Raw genomic sequence first — 21,474 nt, forward strand, 5'->3', positions numbered from 1 at the left:
CGTTGGTGGGGAGCCGACTGGATGTGCAGATGGTGTCCTGCTTTTTACTTAGCTGTTGTTGTTTTGAGGGAACTATCACATGTTTTGAACACACTACACTGTGCCAGGCACTGTGCATCCAGATGGCGTCTCACTCATATGCTTGTGGCAACCTCTATCGAAAATGTGTCTTCCTTTCTCTAGCTTTAAGGATGAGTAGGTGGGGCCCTGAGGATGTTGAGTGACTTGCTCAAGGAGAAGATTGAAGCACAGAGTTGAGATCTGAACCTACTCCTCTCTGACTCCAGAATGTATGAGAAATAAAGCACTTGTCTGGATGTCCCTGGCGGTCCAGTGGTTAAGACTCTACGCTTCCACTGTAGGGGACACAGGTTCGATCCCTGGTCAGGGAACTAAGATCCTGTATGCCCCATGGTGCAGCCAGAAAAAAAAAAAATCCATTTGTCACCATCCATCATTTGTCCTACGTAACTGAGAAGAGATAATAGTAGAGAATCAGTGCTCTTACTCGCCCAGTGGATGCCTGTGGTACCCACCGTGCTCAGGACCGCGGAGGGCAGAGCCTGGCATCCGTTTATCAGACCAGGGCTGAGGCGGCCGCCTTCCTCTCTCTCAGGTTATGCAGGTAGTCAGGGAGCAGATCACTCGGGCTTTGCCCTCCAAACCCAACTCTTTGGATCAGTTCAAGAGCAAACTGCGGAGCCTGAGCTACTCTGAGATTCTGCGACTACGCCAGTCCGAGAGGATGAGTCAGGATGACTTCCAGTCCCCGCCGATTGTGTAAGTGCCGTGATGGGGCAGGGTGGGGGTGTGTGTGTGACAGCTCTGCCTCCCTTCAGAAGGCCTGCTGTCCCCGTGACCTTCTCCTTACTCCGGTGCATGTCCACCGCAGGGAGCTGAGGGAGAAGATCCAGCCCGAGATCCTTGAGCTGATCAAGCAGCAACGCCTGAACCGGCTCTGTGAGGGGAGCAGCTTCCGAAAGATTGGGAATCGCCGGAGGCAAGGTGAGTTGAGGGCCTGGGCGCTGGGCCGTCTGTCCCTACTGCCCGGAGCCGCCGCACTGCGGGGGGCACCTGCCCAGGCAGTCGCTGCGGGGAGCAGGCAGGGAATGAGTCGTCTTTTTGCCCCTTGTGTGCCCAAGCCTCTCCCGGAACTGTCCTTGCTCACCTGCCTGTCTTCCCTTGTGTTCCAGAGCGTTTCTGGTACTGCCGCTTGGCCCTGAACCACAAGGTCCTGCACTACGGTGACTTGGACGACAACCCTCAAGGGGAGGTGACATTCGAATCCCTGCAGGAGAAAAGTAAGTTCATTTCTCTGTTGGGGTGTCATGGTAGCTGGACTTGCTGTCAGGAGACCTGAGTTCTAGTCCTGGCTGCTTCAAACTGGTAATCTGGCCTTGGGCCAGTTATTTCTCTGAACCCATTTCCGCATTGGTCAGAGGTCATCTCCACCTGGCCTAGGGGTCAAGGGGCTGTTTGGAGAATTCAGTGAGATCACAGGTATGGGATTTGCAGATTGTAAAGGGTGATACAAGACTAAATTGAAAGGCGGTGGTTAAGAGCAGAAGCTCTGAAGCCTGACTGCCTGGATTCACATCCTGGCTTTGCTGTTAATTCTAATTAATTACAAGTTAATTCTCCCCTCTGCCTTGGATTCTTCTGTAAAATGGGAATAATAGCCACATTTCCCTCATCAGAGGGTTGAGTGAGTCCTATATGTAAAGCATTTAGAACAATGGCTGGCAGGGGGTAAGAGTAATTATTAGCTGCCTTGGCTCTCGTGGCCGTTGTCATCTTTATCGCCACGAAGTGGAAGTGAGGTGAGTGTCTGAGGCCCCCTTCCCTAGGCAGACAGTGCAGAAGCCCTGAACCCACCCCCAGTTAGACTTGACACAGCACAGCAGGCCAGAGAGTCCAGGCGAAGCGACCACGGAGTGGGGAACCCTCCCTGAGCTCATACAGCCCTGTGGGTCTGGGGGCTGGGCCGTCCCTTCCAGCACTGATGCAAGGACCAACTTGCAACATAAAGCTTCCAGAAACTAATTCCCCTCATTTATCAGTTCCTGTTGCAGACATTAAGGCCATTGTCACTGGGAAAGATTGTCCCCACATGAAAGAGAAAAGTGCTCTGAAACAGAACAAGGTGAGTGGAGAGGCAGCCCAGAGTGTGAGCTGCTGTCACCGTGATGCGTGGAGCGCAGTCGGTGTGGCTGCTTTCTAGGTGCGTGGCCTCTCGCCCCCATGCTGTCTCACAGTAAGTTCATCCTGAATGTTTTGTTAAGAACAGTTTGAACAGACACCAAGATAGATAGAACCCCCATAGACGCCTCACCCAGCCTCATCAACCAGGGCAAAGTCTACCCATCCACTTGTCCCTCTTCCCTTATTACTTTGAAGAAAATCTCAAGTATTATATCGTTTCTTCTGTAAATATTTAGAATGAATCTCTAAATTATAAAGACTCTCTTAACATAATCACAGTACTATTTGCACACCTAAAAGGAAATAAAAAGTTATTTAGTATCAAGTATGCCATTGATGTTTGATTTTCCACTAATTGTCTTAAAAATGTCATCGTTTCTCTCTATAAAAATATGTGTATGTGTATTCGCATGCACACATACACACACTCATACCCACTTAGTTTGCTAAATCAGAATCCAAATAGGGTCTCTGCACTGTGATAAGTCTTTTAAGTTTCTTAATTCGTAAGTTCCCCCTCCATCTTTTTTTTTTTTTTTTTTTTTTGCGGTACGCGGGCCTCTCACCGCTGTGGCCTCTCCCGTTGCGGAGCACAGGCTCCGGACGCGCAGGCTCAGCAGCCATGGCTCACGGGCCCAGCCACTCCGCAGCATGTGGGATCCTCCCGGACCGGGGCACGAACCCGTGTCCCCTGCCTCGGCAGGCGGACTCTCAACCACTGCGCCACCAGGGAAGCCCCGCCTCCATCTTTTGCAGCTCTTTTTTTCCCCCTTCTCTTTGCAGTTTATTAGTTGAAGAAACCAGGTTGCTTGTTTGGTAGTTTCCCAGAGTCTGAAATCTGCTGATTGTCTCCCTGTGGTGTAGTTGAGCCCATTCCTCTGTCCCAGATCTGTAAATTGGTAGAGAGATCTAGAGGCTTGATCCAGTTCAGGCTTGACCTTTTTATTTTGGCCAGACTCCTTCCTAGATGGTATTCTGTTCTATCAAGAGGCACATAATGTCTGGTTGTCTGTCTTTTTTGTGATGTTAGCAGACTCTGGATGCTCAGTGCCTCGTTTCATTAGTAAATTAAGGTTTGCAAACTAGTGATATTCTAGTGCGCTCATCCCTTTTCGTTTATTAGTCGAACTGCTTCTCTAAAGAGAAACTTGCCATCATCTATGGTGGTTTCCCAGTGGTACAGTTTATAAGAAGGGAGGATAAACGCTTGATTCTTTTCTTTTATGTACCTACTTTTAAAACAGGGACTTAGTTCCCTGGTATCATCCAACAGTGACCTATTTTGTGCATGTGTTTTGCTTTGGTTTTTTAGTGGTATTGTGAACTCATGGATTTAAGCCTATTACATTTGTTTCAGTCATTACAGTTATGTTGTTGATGCTCAGGTCGTCCCATTTTTGGCCACAATTTGTTTCTGCTGTGGTGTTTTTTTTAAACTGTTAAGACTTTCAGTTTAATGACCCAGATATATATGTAAGGTAATATACAGTCATGGACTCTGACATTCAAAGGTTCCGAGTGTTGAGAAATGATTTTTCTCCAATCTTAGAAAGTATCACCACATCCTAGGCATGACTTAGGTGGGTTAGTGAGGGTTGATTACCGGTGCCCTCATCTCCAGCCACATTTGTGCATGAGCCCTGGGACCTTGATAACATCACATCTGAATCAGCATATTTGGTGGTGGTGCCAAGTCACTAGGACTTTGACCAAGCTCTTGGTATGTAGGGCTCAGGCCATTCCCTTGCTCCAAATAACTGAAGCCCTTTCTCCTTTAGGAGGTGCTGGAATTGGCTTTCTCCATCCTGTATGACCCCGACGAAACCTTAAACTTCATTGCACCTAATAAGTATGAGGTGAGCAGCGCGGCGCTGCCTTGGGCAGCCAGGCCTTCTCTGTGCCTGCAGCTGGAGGGGAGGGGTGGGCAGAACAGAAACATCCCCCTAAAGGCAGGGGCCCCAGAGTGTGACGAAGGCTGCCGACACCAAGGATCTGCCACGCTGGGGGTCCTTCCCCCTGAGCTGGGCTCTCCAGGTCACTCTTAGCAGCAGTGGTAGATTGTCGTTAGAAGGACAGGATCAACTAGGGATAACTTATTTGCCTGGAACTAGGAAAATGCTCCTCTTTTCAGTTTCCGCGTGGCCACCCACCCAAGTGAGCCTGACAGATCCTCCCTCTCCAGGGCTCTGGGGCATATGTTGTAGTGGATCTGACCTGGGCTTTGAAGCCGGGTGGATCTGGTCCTCTTTACACGGGGACTACAGTTTCAGCTATAGCACTAGAAGATGCTAGATATTGAAAAGCAGCTGTGGTTGAGAGCATACATGTCTGGTGAGCTCTGAGAGCCAGTGGAGGGAACTGGAGGTGGGGCTTCTGAAAGAGGAGACCCTTAGGCAGGGCCTGAGCTGCCAGTGGAGTTTGATTGGGAAGAAGTGAAGAACTAGCAGGTGGGAGACAGGTGAGCAAAGGCAGGAAAAAGATGGAACAGGAGTTAGGGAGGGATGGGCTGAGAATTCTTTGTTATTCCCTCTTGTCATGAGACCCTCTAGTTCAGTTTTTCTAGTACTTATTCTTAACATTTATTGACGGTTGTTTTTTTTTTTTTAACTTTTTTTTTGAAACAAAATTGAGATTCTACAGATATTCCTTTTGTTTCCTGCCTTTTCACCTAATATGTGCTCCACCCCACCATTACAAATTTCCGGGGCAATTTCAGGTTTCTCTAAAGAGAAACTAGTTGGTGTCCCTGTTCTTAGTTCTTTTTTTGCTGTATTTATTAAGTGCATTTTTAAAAATCACACTTCATATTATTTTAGGGAGTTTAAATGTAAATCCCTTATAAAAATCAAAAGGTCTTTTGGGAAAGTGAACAATCACCTCCCAGTTTACCTTTGCTCTTATCCCAGATAAGTCCTGCCTGTACTGAATAGGGCCCAAAGAGGCTGTGTGAGCCCTGTCAGCAAAGGGACTTTGGCAGGACCTCCCGCTGACCAGGGTCCACCAGTGACATTTTGCAACTTGCTTCTCACAGTACTGCATCTGGATCGACGGCCTCAGTGCCCTTCTGGGGAAGGACATGTCCAGCGAGCTGACCAAGAGTGACCTGGACACCCTGTTGAGCATGGAGATGAAGCTGCGGCTGCTGGACCTGGAGAACATCCAGATCCCCGAGGCCCCGCCGCCAGTGCCCAAGGAGCCCAGCAGCTACGACTTTGTCTATCACTACGGCTGAGCCCAGAGCCGGAGCCAACGGTACCCAGCAAGGGACTTGCGGCCCAGGAGGAACACTCACAGTCTGGTGCCTTGTCTTTTGCTTGTACAGAATCTATAGTGACCGTGGTGGCCAGTCAATGCCAGTCACTCCTCAGACCCACCTCGGGCCACCCAGAGCTTCCTCTTGGTCCCTGTGCACTCTGAGCCGTGAAGGCAGGGTGCTCTGCCGTCCCCATCACCGGGGAGCCTGGGGTCGGGCCGTGAGGAATAAACAGCAGACGCCCTTGCCTTCCAGGCCAAGAAACTGCTTCTTGAGCCGGAGTTAACAACGGCCACTCACCCTTTTCTTCCTGACCCTGCTCGCCAGTTGCCTGGATCCCCAAGCAGGCGAGAGCTGGCCCAGGAAAGGCCGCCCCAGAGGACAGACGTGCTGGGCATGTTGAGAGCCTTGGAGAGGCTGCCTTCGGGTGACCCGGGCCTGTGTCTCAGATCTACGTGGAAGCCTTGGCCTTTGCTCAGTAGCTGCCTTGCCCTTGCTTTTGCCGTCTTCGTGAGGGCTCACCTGGCCTCGTCCAGGGCCGACGTGCTACTGAGGTTCATCTCTGACATCTCTGGTCTCCAGAGCCACCGGATCCTCTTGCCCACGCAGTTGTCTGGGCAGATGGACGTGTCTCCCTACAAGCTCTGTCTCTCATCCTGGCAAGTCAGAGACATGCAGGCCAAGTCCCACCCTCTTAGTCTCAAGGAAGAGCCCAGATGAAGCCTGGGTCTAGACTGTGGTGAGGTCACTAGATTCCACTCCCCTCCCGCCACATTTATATCTTCTCCTTCCTCGGGAGAACGCTCCCAGCTCACCTAATTGCGGCCCCTCCGGTCTGCTTTCCTTTGGCCTTCCAGCCCTCGGGAGGTTAGCCTCCCTTCCTCCCTCCCCCAGCGCTGTGATTTCTGCCATTGGCCATGATTTCAGCCGGCTGGGGCCAGCGGAGGCCACAGCTGTGCCAGTGAGGCTTCCCTGGTGCTGCAGCACTTGTAAACCACACGCACAGCCCGTCTCCTTGGACACGCGTGGACACGGTGGCATTCAGTATTGGTAGCCTAGCATGGTGGGTACTGCCCAATGAAGAGTGTACTATATATTTTCTTTACTATAGGCCATACTTATACAGACATGTATATATATTTATATAAGATCTACCTATCCTAGGATGGAACATTTGAGGGAAAATAAAATGGGAGGCCAAAAAAAATAAAAGGTAAACACTTCCAGTTGTGAGCCAAGATTGTAACCTGAGAGTGGCCAGGAGCTTCCTGTCAGTAACCATGTTTTCAATAAATACTCTTTCATGTACAAACTGGTTCCCATTAACAGCTGTTTCTCTGTACTTGCTCCCGGCCCAAGGGAGCTTTCACCTTGACAAGCGTTCATTTCACTGTGTCTGGGAGACGTTGGAGAACTCCAGCTAGAGCCCTCAGCCGCCTTCCCAGAGCCCCTTCCTCCTCTTCAGCGACTCTGCCCCACCACGCACCTGCCTGCACACACACGTACACACACACACGTACACACACACACACCCCTGCTGGTTAAGGATGCTCACAGATTGTCACACCAGGACAAAGTGCTTTCCACTCAGGCCCGCCAGGTATAGCAGGGAAAGGCATACTGTACACCCCCGAGGACATGGCCTCCCTCTCCTCCCTGCCAGGGACACAGCCAGGGAACAGCTCGAGTACTAGTGCCTGACAAAGAAGACATGTTCTTCACCCTGTGTGTCGCTGGTGCTCTACACTGTCTCTGTCGCTCAAGCCTCAGCCTTAGTAGCCGGGAGGCTTGAATGAGGGCAGTGATGAAGTAGATACTTTATCTTGCCTCTGAAGGAGAAGGGGGCGAGGACAAGCGCTTTCGAAAGGCATAGAAAGTACGTGCAGCCTTGAGGACTCAATAAAGCCAAGAGCTTGGGTGCCATTGTAGGTGTTGGTAAGTGCTGAATGAACGAAGGCCTGGTGATGCCAGCTGGTGGGGGCGGGGCAGCAGCGGTTTGCATAAAGAACTGCTTACACTCTGGCCTTGGGCCTTCTGTTCAGAGAGGCCAGGGAGCCCAGCTGAGTCACTTGCAAGGACTCCTGTTTGCAGCCAGCCTTAGAGCCACAGTCCAGGAGGGGCAAAAAGTCCCAAACTGGGCTTCACTCTGCAACCCTAGCCTGCCCTGGCCTAAATGGTTCTCTCTCTCGACATGCTCTGACCCTTTTAATCCATCCTGAAAGATGAGTAAGACCTCAACTCCCTAGCTGGCATTTCGGGGACTACTGCAACTTGGCCCTTGGCTACTTTTCCAACCATGGTTTTTGTTAACTCTCCTTACAAACAAGTGGACTCCAAGCCAGGCTCCAGCCTTCTCCTCGCCTCCTTATTTCCTCTTGTCTGGGATGCTCTCCCCTTACTCAATGAAATTGAGATCATTCTTATAAAGTTTTCAGGCCCACGGAAGATGTTTCACAAATGTTTATTATTTATTCCCTCCCACGGATCTTGTAAGTCCTAAAACTTAATGCCTCTGACATCACTCCCCAGCTGGCTTGAGCTCCCAGAAGAAAAAGCCCAGGAGAGATGCAGCTCGGTGTTTCCATGGTTGCCCAGCCCTGTGTTGGAATACGGTAAATACTTAATTTGTGAGTAGGTGATTGTTTTCTGGCTGCCCGCGATGCGCAGGGCTCCGCAGCAGGAACCGAGGCTCCAGACCGAGACCCTAGTTGAGCGCAGGAGACACAACACCGAACGAGGGGAGTGTCGGCGTCGGGTCCCAGGGGGTCTCCCGAGCAGCGGAAGCGCACAGCGATGGGCCCCGCAGACGGCCCAGGAGGACCGGCCCCCGACCGCCTCCCCGCCCCCGACACCGCCCGCTCTCGGCCCTCAGCGGCTTCCGGCAGAACTGCCCCCCCGCGGCAACGCTTGGCCTCGCACTTCCGGCAGGAGGATCCGGGCCTGGAGCTTCCGCGGCCGAGGTGAGTGCCCGCGCGGCGGCCCTTCTGCGCCCTGCCGGGGTCGGGGGGTGGACCCGGGCGGGGCTGGGAGCGGGATCCCGGCTTGGCAACGCGCGCCGCGGCTCGGGACCCCCCGGGGAGCTCGTTATCCCGGGCCTCGGTGTCCCGGTCGTAGAGGGGTCCGGGCCTCCGAGCGCCCGCGACGTGATCCAGGCGGGCATCATGCGGCCCCGGCCCTGCCCTTGGAGAGGCCGCGTCCCGCGGTGGGGTGGGAGTCGGGGATGGGCAGTGAGCACGTGGACAAACAAGGAAACGTCAGGTAGTGGGAGGTGCCAGGAGGCTTAGGAGGGCTCCCCCTCGCCCAGGACGTTCAGCCAGGCACAGGTCTGTGGAGGAGTGTACCGGGCAGAAGGAACAGCAAATGCAGAGAAAGACACAGGCTTGATGTGTTGGACAAACGAGGGGCCAGCGTGGCGGGTGGGCGGGAGGGAAGATGAGGTTGCAGATATGGGCAGAGGCCAGAGGGTGGAAGGCCTTCCTCTTGGGCCTGCTGAGGAGTCAGGGTTAGCCCCAGAGGGCCTGGTCTGCTTTCTGTGCTCAGACCACCTCTGGGGCTGATTGGTGGACTCCAGGCTGTAGCGGGGGAGAGGAAGCAGGGACGCCAGTTAGGAGCCTCCTTGACTTTGAGAAGGTGCTCCGCGTGGGCTGGGGTGGGCATGGGGACTTTCTGCAGGTGGGGGACCTGGACTGGCTCGTGGAAGGAAGGGTAGGATTTGAACGGTGGAGGGAAGGCATGGCAGTGTTGGAGCAGGAACCCCACTGGAAGCCAGAAGGTGCAAGAAGTCGATTCACAGGAGGGTGCAGACTGCCCTGGCATGGGAGCCCTGGGGGAACCACAGGGAGGGAGTGCCAGGAGAAAGCTCCCTTAGTGCCAACACGCCCCGTGGTTGCCTGTGGGACATCAGCAGTCGATCTCAACAGGGAGCAGTTTTGCCCCCAGGTAACAGTTGGCGACACCTGGAGACATTTTTGGTTGTCACAGCTTGGGATGAGGGGGAAGGGATGCTACAGGCACCTAGTGCGCAGAGACCAGGGATCCAGTGCACAGGACAGGCCTTCTCCCAACAAAGAATTATCTGGCCCCAAATATCAATAATGCCAAAGTTGGGAAACATTGGTACAGAGGAAAGAGCATAGGCCTGAAGTTATGTTAGATGTAGGTTTGGTGCCCCCGTGCTGCACTCTCTGGCTGGGGGAGAGGAGTCTGACTGTGAGGGCTGCAGGCAGAAGCAGAGAGGACCGTATAGGAGGCCAGTGCATCGTGTAGGGCAGGGAGCATGGTGACTCGCATGTAGTGGTGGAAGTCAGGAGATGGGACCTTATTGGGGATATTTTTTCAAGATAGAGGAGACAGTATTTGCTGATTGAATGTGGACCGAGGGAAAGAGAGGAGTCAAGGGTGAGAACAAGATTTCTGGCCTGAGTTACCAGGTGATGGTGCCCCTGGCTGAGGTGGGAAGAGGAGGTTTGGACGGAGGGTGGATTACTCCTGGAAAACAGGAGGCAGCCCTGGACAGGCTATGTGTGAGACACCTGATGTTAGATATTCAACCGAAAAGGACAAGGAGGCAGTTGGATATTCTTGTGGAGTTGAGGAGGTCGGAGAGAGGGATCCACACTGGGGAGATGTAAGCTCACATGTCAAGGAATGGGACCACAGGAGATCACCTAGCACAGCGGTTCTCAACCCACTGGATACAACACCTTCTTTTGAACGACAGATATTTTGGTAACAACTCCCCTTATTATCCGCAAAGGAAATTTATGGTTAATGAAAATGGCCTACACATAATTTTTTTTTAAAAAAATTGACGATCCCCTAACCATAATATAAAAGGGAAATAAAAGGAAAATAATTGATGATAAAATGTTTCAATATGTGAGTTCCTGGGCCCTGCGGTACTAGAAACTACGAAGAAGCAGTGGGCGCTCTCACCTCTGGTAGAGCCTCTGGGGGTATGAGAGCCACAGTGCAGGTGGCTGCAGCCATGTCGCGTTGGCAGCTTGAAAACTATGCCTGCTGTGTCTGCAGATGAGGTCGTTTTTCCAAACTGGGAACTCGTGGTACCGTTTTATCAAAAACAGTTCAGTCTCCCCTCAGTGTACATGGTATAGGTATTATTGGACATTTTAGTGCCTAGGAGACCCATGGAAAATTTATTTTGTGTTACATGTGAAACAGAGTTGGGTTGTAAGTTCAGGGAATTATAAATAGATCTTTCACCTCTGTGGATGTTGAAGTCATGCAGGGTGCCGAACAGTTCTTAGTTATGTGGACTGTCCTCCCATATTCCCGACTCACTAAAAGCTAGGAGAACCTCCCCAAAACAGCACAGGTTTCCAGAGTTTCCTGAAGAGAGCCACAGCCTAGGGTGTCCTCTGGGCGAAACCTTGTACCAGCTCCCAGTTTGCCTTGGGGGAGGAGACGCGGGAAGCCAGGTTCCAGAGTACAGAACTGAATGTGATTTCTCCTTTTGGAAAGGACCAGGGGTGGGGGAGGTAAGGTATGTCTGATCGGATGGTTCTAGGAAGGCTTCCAGAAGGAGGTGGCATTTCAGCAGTGGGGGAGTGTCTCAGAGGAGGAGATGAGGCAGCAGGTGGGTCACACTGGCCCCGGGCACGCCTGGTCTCCCCGAGCCTGCGAGCCTGCGTGCTCTGGACACTCATTAGGCTCGGCTGGATTGATAGGAAGGCAGGGAGTGGTTCCCTCTGGCGAGACCCTCAGGCAGGCACTGCCTCCATGGGAGTGGTTGTTAGAGGCTAGGGCATGGGAGGTGTGGCTTTTCCGGTTTGGTTTTGGTTTGGTTTTGCTTTTTTTTTTTTGGTCATGAATTTATTTTTCTGGTAAAGGATGTAAACTGTGGCATATAGACTTAGCTCAAATTCTGACTGACTGGTAGTCCACGCCCTAGTACTGACCAGTTCGTTTTCAACGCCTTAAAGCCCAGATCCATCTTCTGAAAATCCCATGCCCTTTCTTGCATCGAGCCATCAAACCATACAGGGAACGCACAGTGTGCCAGGTGGGTGTAAGCTGACATGGGCACTGTGGCTCCGGTGTGCTCGGAGTGCACAGCCCCACACAAACACGATGAAGGAAAAGTAGGGGAGCCGTGGGAGCAGCCTGTATCTCAGGGGTCCCATGGGGGGGGCGGTGCTCCCTGAGGAAATGCCATTTGAGCTGAAGATAAGTAGGATCTGCTGAGGAAGGAATGAACGGTGGGCAGAGCGTTCAGCTCCCTGGGGCAGCAGGAAAGAGCCCGATGGGTTTGGGAAAAGGAAAGCCCTGTGGCAGGAGGAGGACACCAAGAGTCCGGCAGGGCGGAGCAGGCCTTCGTAGCCAGGGAAGGGTTTGGGTCTTTATCGTAGGAGCCTGGGAGCTACTGAAGGGATGCAGTCTTCTCTGACATGATCAGATTTACATTTTTAAAAGGTCACTTTGGTGGAAATCCACGGAGAACCGCTTGAAGTGACAGGAGAGTGGACGTGACAGGGAGCTGTGCGTCCTGCGGTCCTGTCCACTTCGCTCCACTCCCCGCGGGCCAGGGCTGGGGAGGACACGTGGGGTAGCCCTCCCCCTGCCAGAGCCACCGGAACGGCCTTTTCCTCTTTCTAGCCTCAGCCCTGGGGTCCGGCGAGTCGTGTACGCAGTTGATCATGGAGAGGGTCGGCTCGGGCCACCAGCCCCTTAGGTGAGAACAGAGTCTAGGGCTCAGGGGACGCTTCCCGATCATGGAGGCAGCCAGAGCGCCAGCCAGGAGACACGCTTGTTGAAAGTCGTGGGTCCAGCTCGACTGGCCCTTCCTGCGGGCCCTGCGGGCATCTTCAGGAGAGGTCCGCCCCCACTGACCAGAGCCGGGGAGCTGCAGCTTCCACGGATGGGGAGGTGGGCCCTCGACGTGGCCTTTGTGTGGAGGGCGGTGTTGACTCTGGGGCTGGTCCTTCTCTACTACTGCTTCTCCATCGGCATCACCTTCTACAACAAGTGGCTGACCAAGGTAAGGCGGGGGCCTCGCCCGCCCGGCCGGGTAGGAGATGGCTGTGGCCAGGGCTACAGCGCCCCCAGTATTTAACAGCAGGGAGGCACGGGCTTCAACCAGTCACACTGGAAGCCACTCACACCAGTGACGCGACAGGGCCATACCAGGGATTCCCCTTAAATATTGGGATGGAGGGGAAATCAGGAGAGGGGGAGACACGCAGGATGAGCTGGGGAGCCGTGGGTTTCCTAAGGCCCCTTGTACACTGCGGCGCCCTCGTGAGCTGCTGAAGCAGCGCCCCGCCACCAGGTAGAGGCGAGGAGGGAGGCGGGAGGCGGGAGCCGGGGGCTGGCAGCAGGCAGTAACAGCACCGCCGTCTGTGCTCTGTGCTTGGGCTCCATACAGAGCTTCCACTTCCCCCTCTTCATGACCATGCTGCACCTGGCTGTGATCTTCCTGTTCTCTGCCCTGTCCAGGGCCCTGGTTCAGTGCTCCAGCCACAGGGCCCGCGTGGTGCTGAGCTGGACCGACTACCTCAGAAGAGTGGCTCCCACAGGTACGTGCCCGCGGGCTGGTCCGGGGAGGGCCCTGGAGGCAGGAGGGAGCTCGGGAAGCCAGAGGCCCGGACCAGAAGGAAGGAAGCCTCTGTGGCTTGAAGCTTAGGCTCTCCCGGCCGCACTGCGGGGCGGGGATGGGGGGGCCGTGCAGCAGTGGCCGGTCGTTCCCGCGCCCTTGAACACACACACCGAGCAGGTCCCAAGGCCTGGACACAGTAGTGAGCAGGGCACAGGGTGCCTGCCCTCGGGCGGCAGAGGGGGCGCCTGGGGGCCACGGGGCACAGGGGAGGATTTCCGGAGCAGGGGCTGAGTGGGCTGAGACCCGGAGGGGGAGCTGACAGGAGGCACTCCTGTGCCTGGGTGAGGTTGCTGTGTGGGTAGGTCTGAGAGGGAACTGAAAGTGTCTCGAGAGGCTGAGGACTCCGCATTGGTAAGAGGAAGGGGGAGAAAGGCGAACCGAGAAGGCGGCCGGGCCAGATCCTGGAGGGCCAGGTCCTCCGAGAGGAGTGTGTGTTTCATCCTGAGGGAGGCGGGAGCCACTCTGCAGAGTTTCCAGTCGGGGAGCGTCAGGGTCCGACTAACACCCCTCCCTCCTCAGGGGGATGTTCCAAGTATTCAGCAAGTGGGAGCCACAGTGGCCGCAGCCAGTCAGGTGGAGGATTGCCGCCCCCTCCTCTTTTGGGGGGGCCAGGAGTTAACCCTTCAATTGCTGGGTAGAAAGGAAGGCAGGGAGGACCCCAGAGAAAGGCAGGCCTACAGGCCAAGGCAGGGGGCATTCGGGCGCCTCACGGAGAAGTGTGCTCACTGCGGGCACACCCGTACGGGCCTGCCCTGGCTGCGTGTCCGGTGGGGCCCGTGTCTCTGCAGCACTGGCAACGGCGCTTGACGTGGGCTTGTCCAACTGGAGCTTCCTCTACATCACCGTCTCACTGTGAGTACCGGCCATGCCCAGCACCGCCCTGGGGGCTCTCTGTCCAGCACCGTGTCTGTGTGCCCGGCCGACGGGCCAGCCATCACACTGCCCTCTGGGACCCAACCCCCTTGCTCTTTCCGCGCCTCCCTGGCACCCAGCAGCTCACCTGGAAGTCGCCAGCCTCTGCAGTGAGCCAGGCATGGAGGGGGTGTCGTGCCTCCCTGCCAGGTGGCCTGGGGAAGCCGGGGGTTCAGACGGAATGGTGACAGGGCAGCGGAGAAAGGGGCACAGAGGGGCAGGCGGAACAGTTATTTTCTTATCAGATTTTGCGCTTCAGCAAGCACAGCCTCTGCCTTCTCTCTTTCTCCCCTTCTCTCCTTCCTCCCGCCTCATCCTGGTCTGCACTGAGGGGTCGGTAAATAACAGGACTCAGGAAGCTCAGTTTCTCCCTGGTGATAAGCAGAGGCCTCTTAGGCATAGATTGCTTCCGATTAAAGGTCAGGCATCAGCCCAGATGACTCAGGCCGCCTTACTTTGGTCTTTGTATCCAGATTGCCCTGCTGCCCTCAGGGAAGTCAGGGGTCTCCCCCCGACCCTTTGCAGCCCACTGATTGTGCTGTGGGTCCACGCCCCCAGCTGCAGCGGTGTGTCATGGGTGACTTCCCCTCGCAGGTACACGATGACCAAATCCTCGGCTGTCCTCTTCATCCTGATCTTCTCTCTGATCTTCAAGCTGGAGGAGCTGGTGAGGCCCCAGCTTTTCTTGTGTTCCTCCTACCCCCACAGATGCTAAGAATAACAAGGGGAACCTGAGCAGTGGCTTGTCACTGCGTGTGACCGAGGAGATAAGCCCAGCCCAGGTGGCGCTAACTCGCTGAGGAAAGACCTAGACACAGGGCGCTACTGAGAATATTTAGAAACCGGTATGGCAGGAGCAGTGACCAAAGGAGACAGGGTTCAAGGGGCAGCGGGTCCTGCGGGCTTCCCGCTGTACAGCAAGAGCCTTTTGCTCCCTGGGTCCGGGGGGGCCACTGGGGCCACGTGGGGACCTAGGACAGCTGTAGGGAAGCACTACCGTATTTCAGGATCTCGGTACATGCTGGCTGGATGTCAGCCCTGCTACACCGATGGGCAGGGGCTGGCCAGGACCCCAGGGTGGGGCAGGTAGAAGGGTGTCTCGCCCCAGGGGCAGCCAAGGTGGCTGCTGGCCCCCAAACTCTGGGTGTGAACTTGAGACCCCCAAGGTGGTTGCAACTGCTCCCCATCCTTTCAGCGTGCGGCGCTGGTCCTGGTGGTTCTTCTCATCGCCGGGGGCCTCTTCATGTTCACCTACAAGTCCACACAGTTCAACGCTGAGGGCTTTGCCTTGGTGCTGGGTGCCTCGTTCATCGGGGGTATTCGCTGGACACTCACGCAGATGCTCCTGCAGAAGGCGGAACTTGGTGAGTGCGGGGCCTAGGCGCCAGGCGGGGTGGAGGCGGGCCAGGCCTGATGGCTCGCCCGTGTCCCTTTCTGCAGGGCTCCAGAACCCCATCGACACCATGTTCCACCTGCAGCCGCTCATGTTTCTGGGGCTCTTCCCTCTCTTTGCCGTATTTGAAGGTACGTGGGGTCGTCCACCTCGGGGGCACCTCAGTGCAGCAAAGCTCCCATCCCCACCTCAAGCCTGTCACTGTGGTAGCTACAGAGGTTACGGAGATCAGAGATGGTGGTCCCTTCCCTAGCAGTGCCTGGTTTGGGGGCTGGACAGACACTTAGACCAAATGGCTGGAATCCAGCACATAAATGCTACGTAGAAAGCGCGTGTAGAATAAATACACCAGGCGGTGATGACGGTGAATGCAGACAGCCCTAAAGGTATGCCAGGGCTGTCCTGATCAAGCGTATTAACTCCTTTAATACTCCCCCAAAGCCTGTGTGCCAGGGCTGTTACTGCCCCATCGTGCAGATGAAAGAAGCTGAGGCAGAGAGAAGTAGAGAGAGCCTTGCCCAAGGTCCCATGGCTCATAAACGCACCTGAATTTGGATCCAGCAGCTGGCTCCGGCGTCCTTCCTCTTAACCATGATGCGTTCTTTCTTTTAGAAGGAGCACAGGGTCATGAATTGCTCCAGGATGGTGGGCTGGAAAGGCAGGTCAAGGCTTCCCAGACAGTGCATTTTGGAGAATGAATGGGATTTTGACAGCCTGATGGGGGCGGGCGTCCCAGGAAGGGGGAACAGTAGGTTCAGACGTGGGGAGACGTGTCGGGGATTGGCCTTGGCCGAGTGCACAATTCTGGGGCAAGGGAGAGGGGGAGGGGAGAGGGCGGCACACAGGAGCCCAGGCAGGTGAGCAGCGTCTCCCAGAGCAGAGGCAGGATGATGTGTCTAGGCTGGGGGGCTGGGGGAAGGGGAGGCAGGGGGCCCACCGCCTTCCTTTCCCCAGTGTTTTGGAACGAGTCTTCGTCCCCTATCTGTTTATCCTTCCTCTCTGAGTGCCTTCTGTCCTCGGGGTTATTACAGAGAATTCCGTCCCACGTCCATTTAAGTTCCAAGCAGTGAAGTGTCTCAGACCTCTCGGAGAAAATTATTCTTCCCTTTTAAAATCTCTCTCCATTCCTTCCTTATGCCCCCTTCACCAAACGCCACACTCTCCCTCCCTTCCTGGGTGTTCACACCATTCCCCGGCTCTGCAAACCCCCACCCGAGAGCCCCTGCTGGTCATCACTTAGCAGAGCTGCAGGGATTTAGCTCCTTTAATCTTTTCTGGTAAATTAATCCCCCAAGCGCCTTCATTACTTATGTTGCTCTTCCCCGAATTCCCTTCAATTTGCCAGCGCCTTTGCCGTACTGCTGAGCCCAGCACCAGACAAGATGTCCTACCTCGGGAGGCTGTTTGCCCGGGGGGACTGTCACTCTGCATTTCTTTGGTGCTTCCCCCCCCAAATCTCACAGGACTCGGCCAGTCTCCTGCTCCCACAGGTGTCCATTTGCTGAGTCGGGGGTTCAGCTTCACGCCTGCTTCTATACCAGGGGCCTTTCCTGCAGGGAAAGGAACCATTCTCTCAGATGGGCAGTGTCGGAGGGCCAAGGGTCCTCTGGAAGTCTAAGCGCAACTTGGTGCGTGGAGGCGTGTGTGGGTGTCTCTGGAACAAGGGGCCGTGGTTTTGTCAGGTCTTTGTACGCGTGTGTGTTTACTTTTTGAGAACTGTTCATCAAATTATATTCTCCGGTCTAGTCCCAACCCTTTCATTTAATCAGTGGGGGAACTGTGGTCCAGAAAGGGGGCATGTCTTGACTAAACCCCACCGCTTTGTAACTAAATGGAGAAGGTTTGTACAGATAGAGTTTCATCCCTGTTTAGAGGTGACCCACCTGAAATTAAGGTACTCCTCCAGTGGCCCAGGACATTGACAGTCCTCATGTGATGGGCTGTCCCGTCTCTCTTTGGCCCACTGGGTATCACAGCTGCCAAGGCCACATGAAGTCACCCTCCCCCACCCCTCCTCCCCCAAAGACGGGTAGGTACATGACGTATGAAGGAGCAAGGCGCTTCTGCCCGATTTCCTCTGCAGTGCCAGCCCCCTCTACTCTAGCCCAGAGGCTCAGAAGCCTCCCCATCACTCCCTATAAGGATCTCTGGCTTGTGTTGCCCCGGGGCTTCCCTGGTTTCCCCAAGTCTCAGGCCACCTCCGTGGGATTCTCTGACACCTTCCGTCCTTGTGCTCAGGGCCTCAGACAGGCAGCAGGTGCAGTGAGTGTGCAGTGCAGCAGAGGCAAAGCTCACCCGGCTGCTGGGTAGGGTGAGGCCGCCCAGGCAGGCACACCCAGGACATGGCCTCCCGCTCTCTCCTCCCATTGCTTGCAGGTCTCCATTTGTCCACATCTGAGAAAATCTTCCGTTTCCAGGACACGGGGCTGCTCCTGCGGGTACTTGGGAGCCTCTTCCTTGGCGGGATTCTCGCCTTTGGTTTGGGCTTCTCTGAGTTCCTCCTGGTCTCCAGAACCTCCAGCCTCACTCTCTCCATTGCTGGCATTTTTAAGGTACAGTCTTGGAGGTGACTCCAGCCCTGTCTTAGAGGGGAGACCCCTGAGGGTGTCCCAGCTCCTACATCCCAGAGCCCTGCAGAGAAGAGACGGAAGTGCCTAGTTAGGGTGCTGCGCACTCTGCTGTCACCTGCACTCCTTCCATCACCATGGCCCTGTGAGGTGGGGATGCACATCCCTGCTTCACAGATGGGGAAACAGACATGAAGAGCTGCTCGTACCCAAGGATATACAGCTAGGAGGTAGCCGAGTGGGATTCAAAGCCAGGTCTGACTCCACTAGTCCTGGGTTGCATTTACGGTTTACCAAGAATGCCAGCTCTGATCATTTGGCAGTGACCTGGAGCCAGGATTGAGAAGCCCCCAGTCAGACTCATTAGCGTAGAGTTCTGTGATTGATTGGTAATGTCTGCCATGGGCACAGTAAAGGATGGTTTTATCACGCATGCCTTGCGTTCGCCAATCCTGCCTTTACTGCTGTCCAGCAGCACCCCTACCCTCTCCTCTCATCACTTCTCCCCTTCCTTCCCCCACCCTCTCTCACTCCTTCCTGCTCAGGGCCATGGACCAGGCAGCCACTGATACTGGAGCAGTGTTGCCTAAAGCCAGAAGTATAGGGTTCCCCGAGGGTCTTGCCAACCAAATGATGAGGCGTAAGCTGTGCTTCTCAGAATGCATCATCTGACAGGTCCCATTTGCAGTCAGTGTGTACGAAAAACCCCGTGACCAGTGTGTGTCCTGTAGAGCCCAGTGTGACTTCATTCCCCTGTGGCAGCAGAGGCTCCCCATCCGCAGGTGCCTTCTGGAAGGGCAGCTTCCTCCACTCCTGTGGGCACGGCTGTGGACTTGCTACCCTGTGCTCCCAGCCTGCATTTGTTTGCTAGTCCTGACAGCCCTGTGAAAAGCACCTCCTCCTGCTGCATCTCAGTAACACAAAGGGGGAAAAAGCGTCACAGGCTGGTTCGCTGAGCTTGGGGAGGCTTCTGCCTTTGCCTTGCAGGCCAGCCTGCCCAGGCCCCGGGAGTTTTGGCAGGTCTGGCTCTACCCTGTGGGTGTGCCCGGGGCCCCTGCCCTCCACCTCCTCCTCCTGAGCACGTCCCCTTCCTGCAGGAAGTCTGCACTTTGCTGTTGGCAGCTCATCTGCTGGGCGATCAGATCAGTCTCTTGAACTGGCTGGGCTTCGCCCTCTGCCTCTCGGGAATATCCCTGCACATCGCCCTCAAAGCCCTGCATTCCAGAGGTAACCAGAGCCCGTCTCCTGATGACGTTCTCCTCGTGACTCTTAGCCCCACAGGCTCCCCTCCACTAGCCCTGCCAGGAAGAGGCAGGTGGCTCTTGACTCCCCAAAGCAGTTGCAGTGTGGTCTGCACAGTTCAGCTGCCTCTGCACCGGCTGTCCCTCTCATTGAGGACGTTTGCCTGGGATTCGCCACCGCCACTCCTCCGAGAGGTCACAGGGACCGTCTCCAGGGGGTGGGCGGGGGCCTGGGGGCCTCAGCACATGCTCATGTCAGGCCACACCAAGAAAACCGGTACTGGGTCTGTAACTGGGCTGCCTCTGTCCTCAGGTGACAGCGGCCCTAAGCCCGTGAAGGGGCTGGGCTCCAGCCCCGACCTGGAGCTGCTGCTCCGGACCAGCCAGCCGGAGGAAGAGGACAACGAGGAGGAGGAGGGGCGCTTTGTGGCCCAGGGGCAGCAGTGATCAGCTTGGCAAACAGCTTGGAAGCAGGCCGCTCCCCAGCCTTCACACCTGTCGGCAGCTCGGGGACCCGGGCGGCCCCTCCCAGCCGCTGGGGAGCAGCAGCCCGGGGTCTCCCAGGCTGGCCTCGAGAGCACGTGACCACATGGTGGGCCAGGGCAGGGAGTTGGTCAAACGGGTGAGCACCAGGCCAGCCTCAGACCTGGCCGGAGCGGGGCCCAAGTGGTGCTGGCGTCACAGCCACTTGCCAGGCTCTGAGAGCCAAGGTGGTGATTTCAGAGGTATAACGGGTTTGGACTGTGGGCCAGTTAGGAACGGGAGATGGAGAAGATGGGGCCTCATCGCCTGGAGAGCATCTTTTCTCAGAGAGCAGATCTATTTATAGTTTGGAAATAAAGGGTTTACGGTCGCCGGCCACCTTGTGTTGCCTGGAGGTATGGGGGCAGGCAGGGAGGCTGGGCCTGACCTCTCCCCTCCTTTCCCTGCCTGGGGCCTTCCTGGGGAGACTGGTCATACTCCAGGCCTCCCATGTCTCTCGTGCTGCTGTTTGAGCCCCAGTGCCCTCTCTTAGGGCCCCACCACACCTGCAGGCAGGAAAAAATAGGTACCGAGTTTCATATCCTGGGGACTTTAATGCTTTCACAGCCTGATTTGAATATTGACTCTGTGACTTACTAGCTGTGTGACCTTAAGCAAATTATTAACCTCTCTGTACCACGGTTTTTTCATCTGTAAAGTGGGGATAATAATTATCTCAGAGTTGTTCTGAGGGTCAAGTCAATATTGGTAACAGATTAAATGTCATTTAAGTATGTATCTTGAAATTTCTTTAACAGCCACAGGACCGAGACCCTAAACGAGCGGCCGTGCTAGGATTCACGGCCAGGACTGTATGCCTACGTGCTTGTCCATGGACCATACACAGAAGGGTTATGGGCCTCTGGGACCTGGGCCTTCTGCTCACCTGCCTTGGGCAAGTCGCACCACCCCTCTAGACTGCAGTCCTCTTTATAAAATGGAGAGGGAGGAGGTGAGATGCCAGCTCTGATGTGCGATGGTTCTGAGGCCTGGTCTGCTCCTGTGAGCTGTTCCCCTGCCTTGTAAGAGCTGCTGGCCAGTGGTCCTTCCGGGCACAAGTGCTTTTAGGCACTCACAGCAGGTGGCGCCATTGCACCATGCTTCGGCTCCTGAAACTGCCCGACCTGCCGCCACTATCCAAACTCAGGCAGGGGTCGTGGGAGGAGGACCCACCCTGGTGTCTTCCGGTAGAGAGACTAGGACGGGACTTGTTGTGAATTGTTCTAATCAGATCAGAGCCACACCAGCCCAGTCCATCAAGCCTAGGAGAGCGTTCATACTTTAGAAGTGGGTCAGCAAACTTTCTCTGTAAAGGGCCAGATAGTAAATATTTTCCATCTGGGGGCCGTATGGTCCCTGTCGCAGCTGCTCAGGTCTGCTGTTGTAGCAGGAAAGCAGCCACAGACAGAGATACAGAAGCGAAAGGGCATGGCTGCGTTCCAGTGGAAGCTGCTTATAAAACCAGGGATCAGCTTGTCGGCTGGAGTTTGCCAGCCCCTGCTGTGGAGGAGTCCTTAAGAATGACTGAGTCCCACTCTCCGTCTTACGGCTAGGGAAACTGAGGCCCAGGAGGGCGCAGTGACTAGCCTGAGGTCTCCAGAGCCTCTGGCTCAGGAGGAATTAGAGCCAAGGTCTCCTGCTACCAATTCAGCTTCACAATGCAGACTTCTGCAAATGGAGGTGTGACACCCAGGGCTCCCCTGAGGCGGTGTCTTACCTGGTTCCTGCACCTCTTTCCCCCTTGGATGCTGCAAGCTCAGAGGCTAGGA

General features: G+C 55.3%; 2 protein-coding genes across 8 annotated transcripts in view; both read left to right on the forward strand.

The window, feature by feature from the left end:
- ELMO2 (engulfment and cell motility 2) overlaps positions 1 to 6,772 on the forward strand; it is a 38,501-nt gene extending 31,729 nt beyond the window's left edge. For all 5 annotated transcript variants that reach the window (XM_060122786.1, XM_060122785.1, XM_060122787.1 and 2 more), the window contains 6 exons: positions 617 to 780; positions 893 to 1,005; positions 1,194 to 1,301; positions 2,061 to 2,143; positions 3,981 to 4,058; positions 5,234 to 6,772. In XM_060122786.1, coding sequence (XP_059978769.1) covers positions 617 to 780; positions 893 to 1,005; positions 1,194 to 1,301; positions 2,061 to 2,143; positions 3,981 to 4,058; positions 5,234 to 5,434 — 747 coding nt within the window. In that variant the 3' untranslated portion in view covers positions 5,435 to 6,772. The remainder of the gene's footprint in view (positions 1 to 616; positions 781 to 892; positions 1,006 to 1,193; positions 1,302 to 2,060; positions 2,144 to 3,980; positions 4,059 to 5,233) is intronic.
- Positions 6,773 to 8,367: 1,595 nt separating this feature from the next.
- Positions 8,368 to 20,441, forward strand: SLC35C2 (solute carrier family 35 member C2). 3 transcript variants are annotated; one of them, XM_060122648.1, is made up of 10 exons: positions 8,368 to 8,415; positions 12,071 to 12,452; positions 12,840 to 12,990; positions 13,859 to 13,922; positions 14,577 to 14,649; positions 15,178 to 15,346; positions 15,423 to 15,506; positions 17,752 to 17,927; positions 19,040 to 19,169; positions 19,497 to 20,441. In XM_060122648.1, exons 2-10 carry the CDS (start codon positions 12,333 to 12,335, stop codon positions 19,628 to 19,630), a joined length of 1,101 nt encoding a protein of 366 aa, XP_059978631.1. In that variant the 5' UTR covers positions 8,368 to 8,415; positions 12,071 to 12,332; the 3' UTR covers positions 19,631 to 20,441. The 3 variants fall into 3 exon arrangements, with proteins under 3 accessions (XP_059978631.1, XP_059978632.1, XP_059978630.1); XM_060122649.1 differs by lacking the exon at positions 8,368 to 8,415 and adding an exon at positions 9,150 to 11,477; XM_060122647.1 differs by lacking the exon at positions 8,368 to 8,415 and having other exon boundaries at positions 9,150 to 12,452.
- The last annotated feature ends 1,033 nt before the right edge of the window (positions 20,442 to 21,474 follow it).

The sequence above is a fragment of the Lagenorhynchus albirostris genome, chromosome 15, assembly GCF_949774975.1.
Source record: "Lagenorhynchus albirostris chromosome 15, mLagAlb1.1, whole genome shotgun sequence".
Classification (NCBI taxonomy): domain Eukaryota; kingdom Metazoa; phylum Chordata; class Mammalia; order Artiodactyla; family Delphinidae; genus Lagenorhynchus; species Lagenorhynchus albirostris.

What these genes read in the sequence shown, in the direction of transcription:
- SLC35C2 (XM_060122648.1), top strand. Translation starts at nt 12,333, where the DNA reads ATGGGGAGGTGGGCCCTCGACGTGGCCTTTGTGTGGAGGGCGGTGTTG. An exon ending in TCTTCAAGCTGGAGGAGCTG is followed by an intron (nt 14,650 to 15,177) that starts GTGAGGCCCCAG and finishes CCATCCTTTCAG; the next exon opens with CGTGCGGCGCTGGTCCTGGT. An exon ending in CCTGCAGAAGGCGGAACTTG is followed by an intron (nt 15,347 to 15,422) that starts GTGAGTGCGGGG and finishes CCCTTTCTGCAG; the next exon opens with GGCTCCAGAACCCCATCGAC.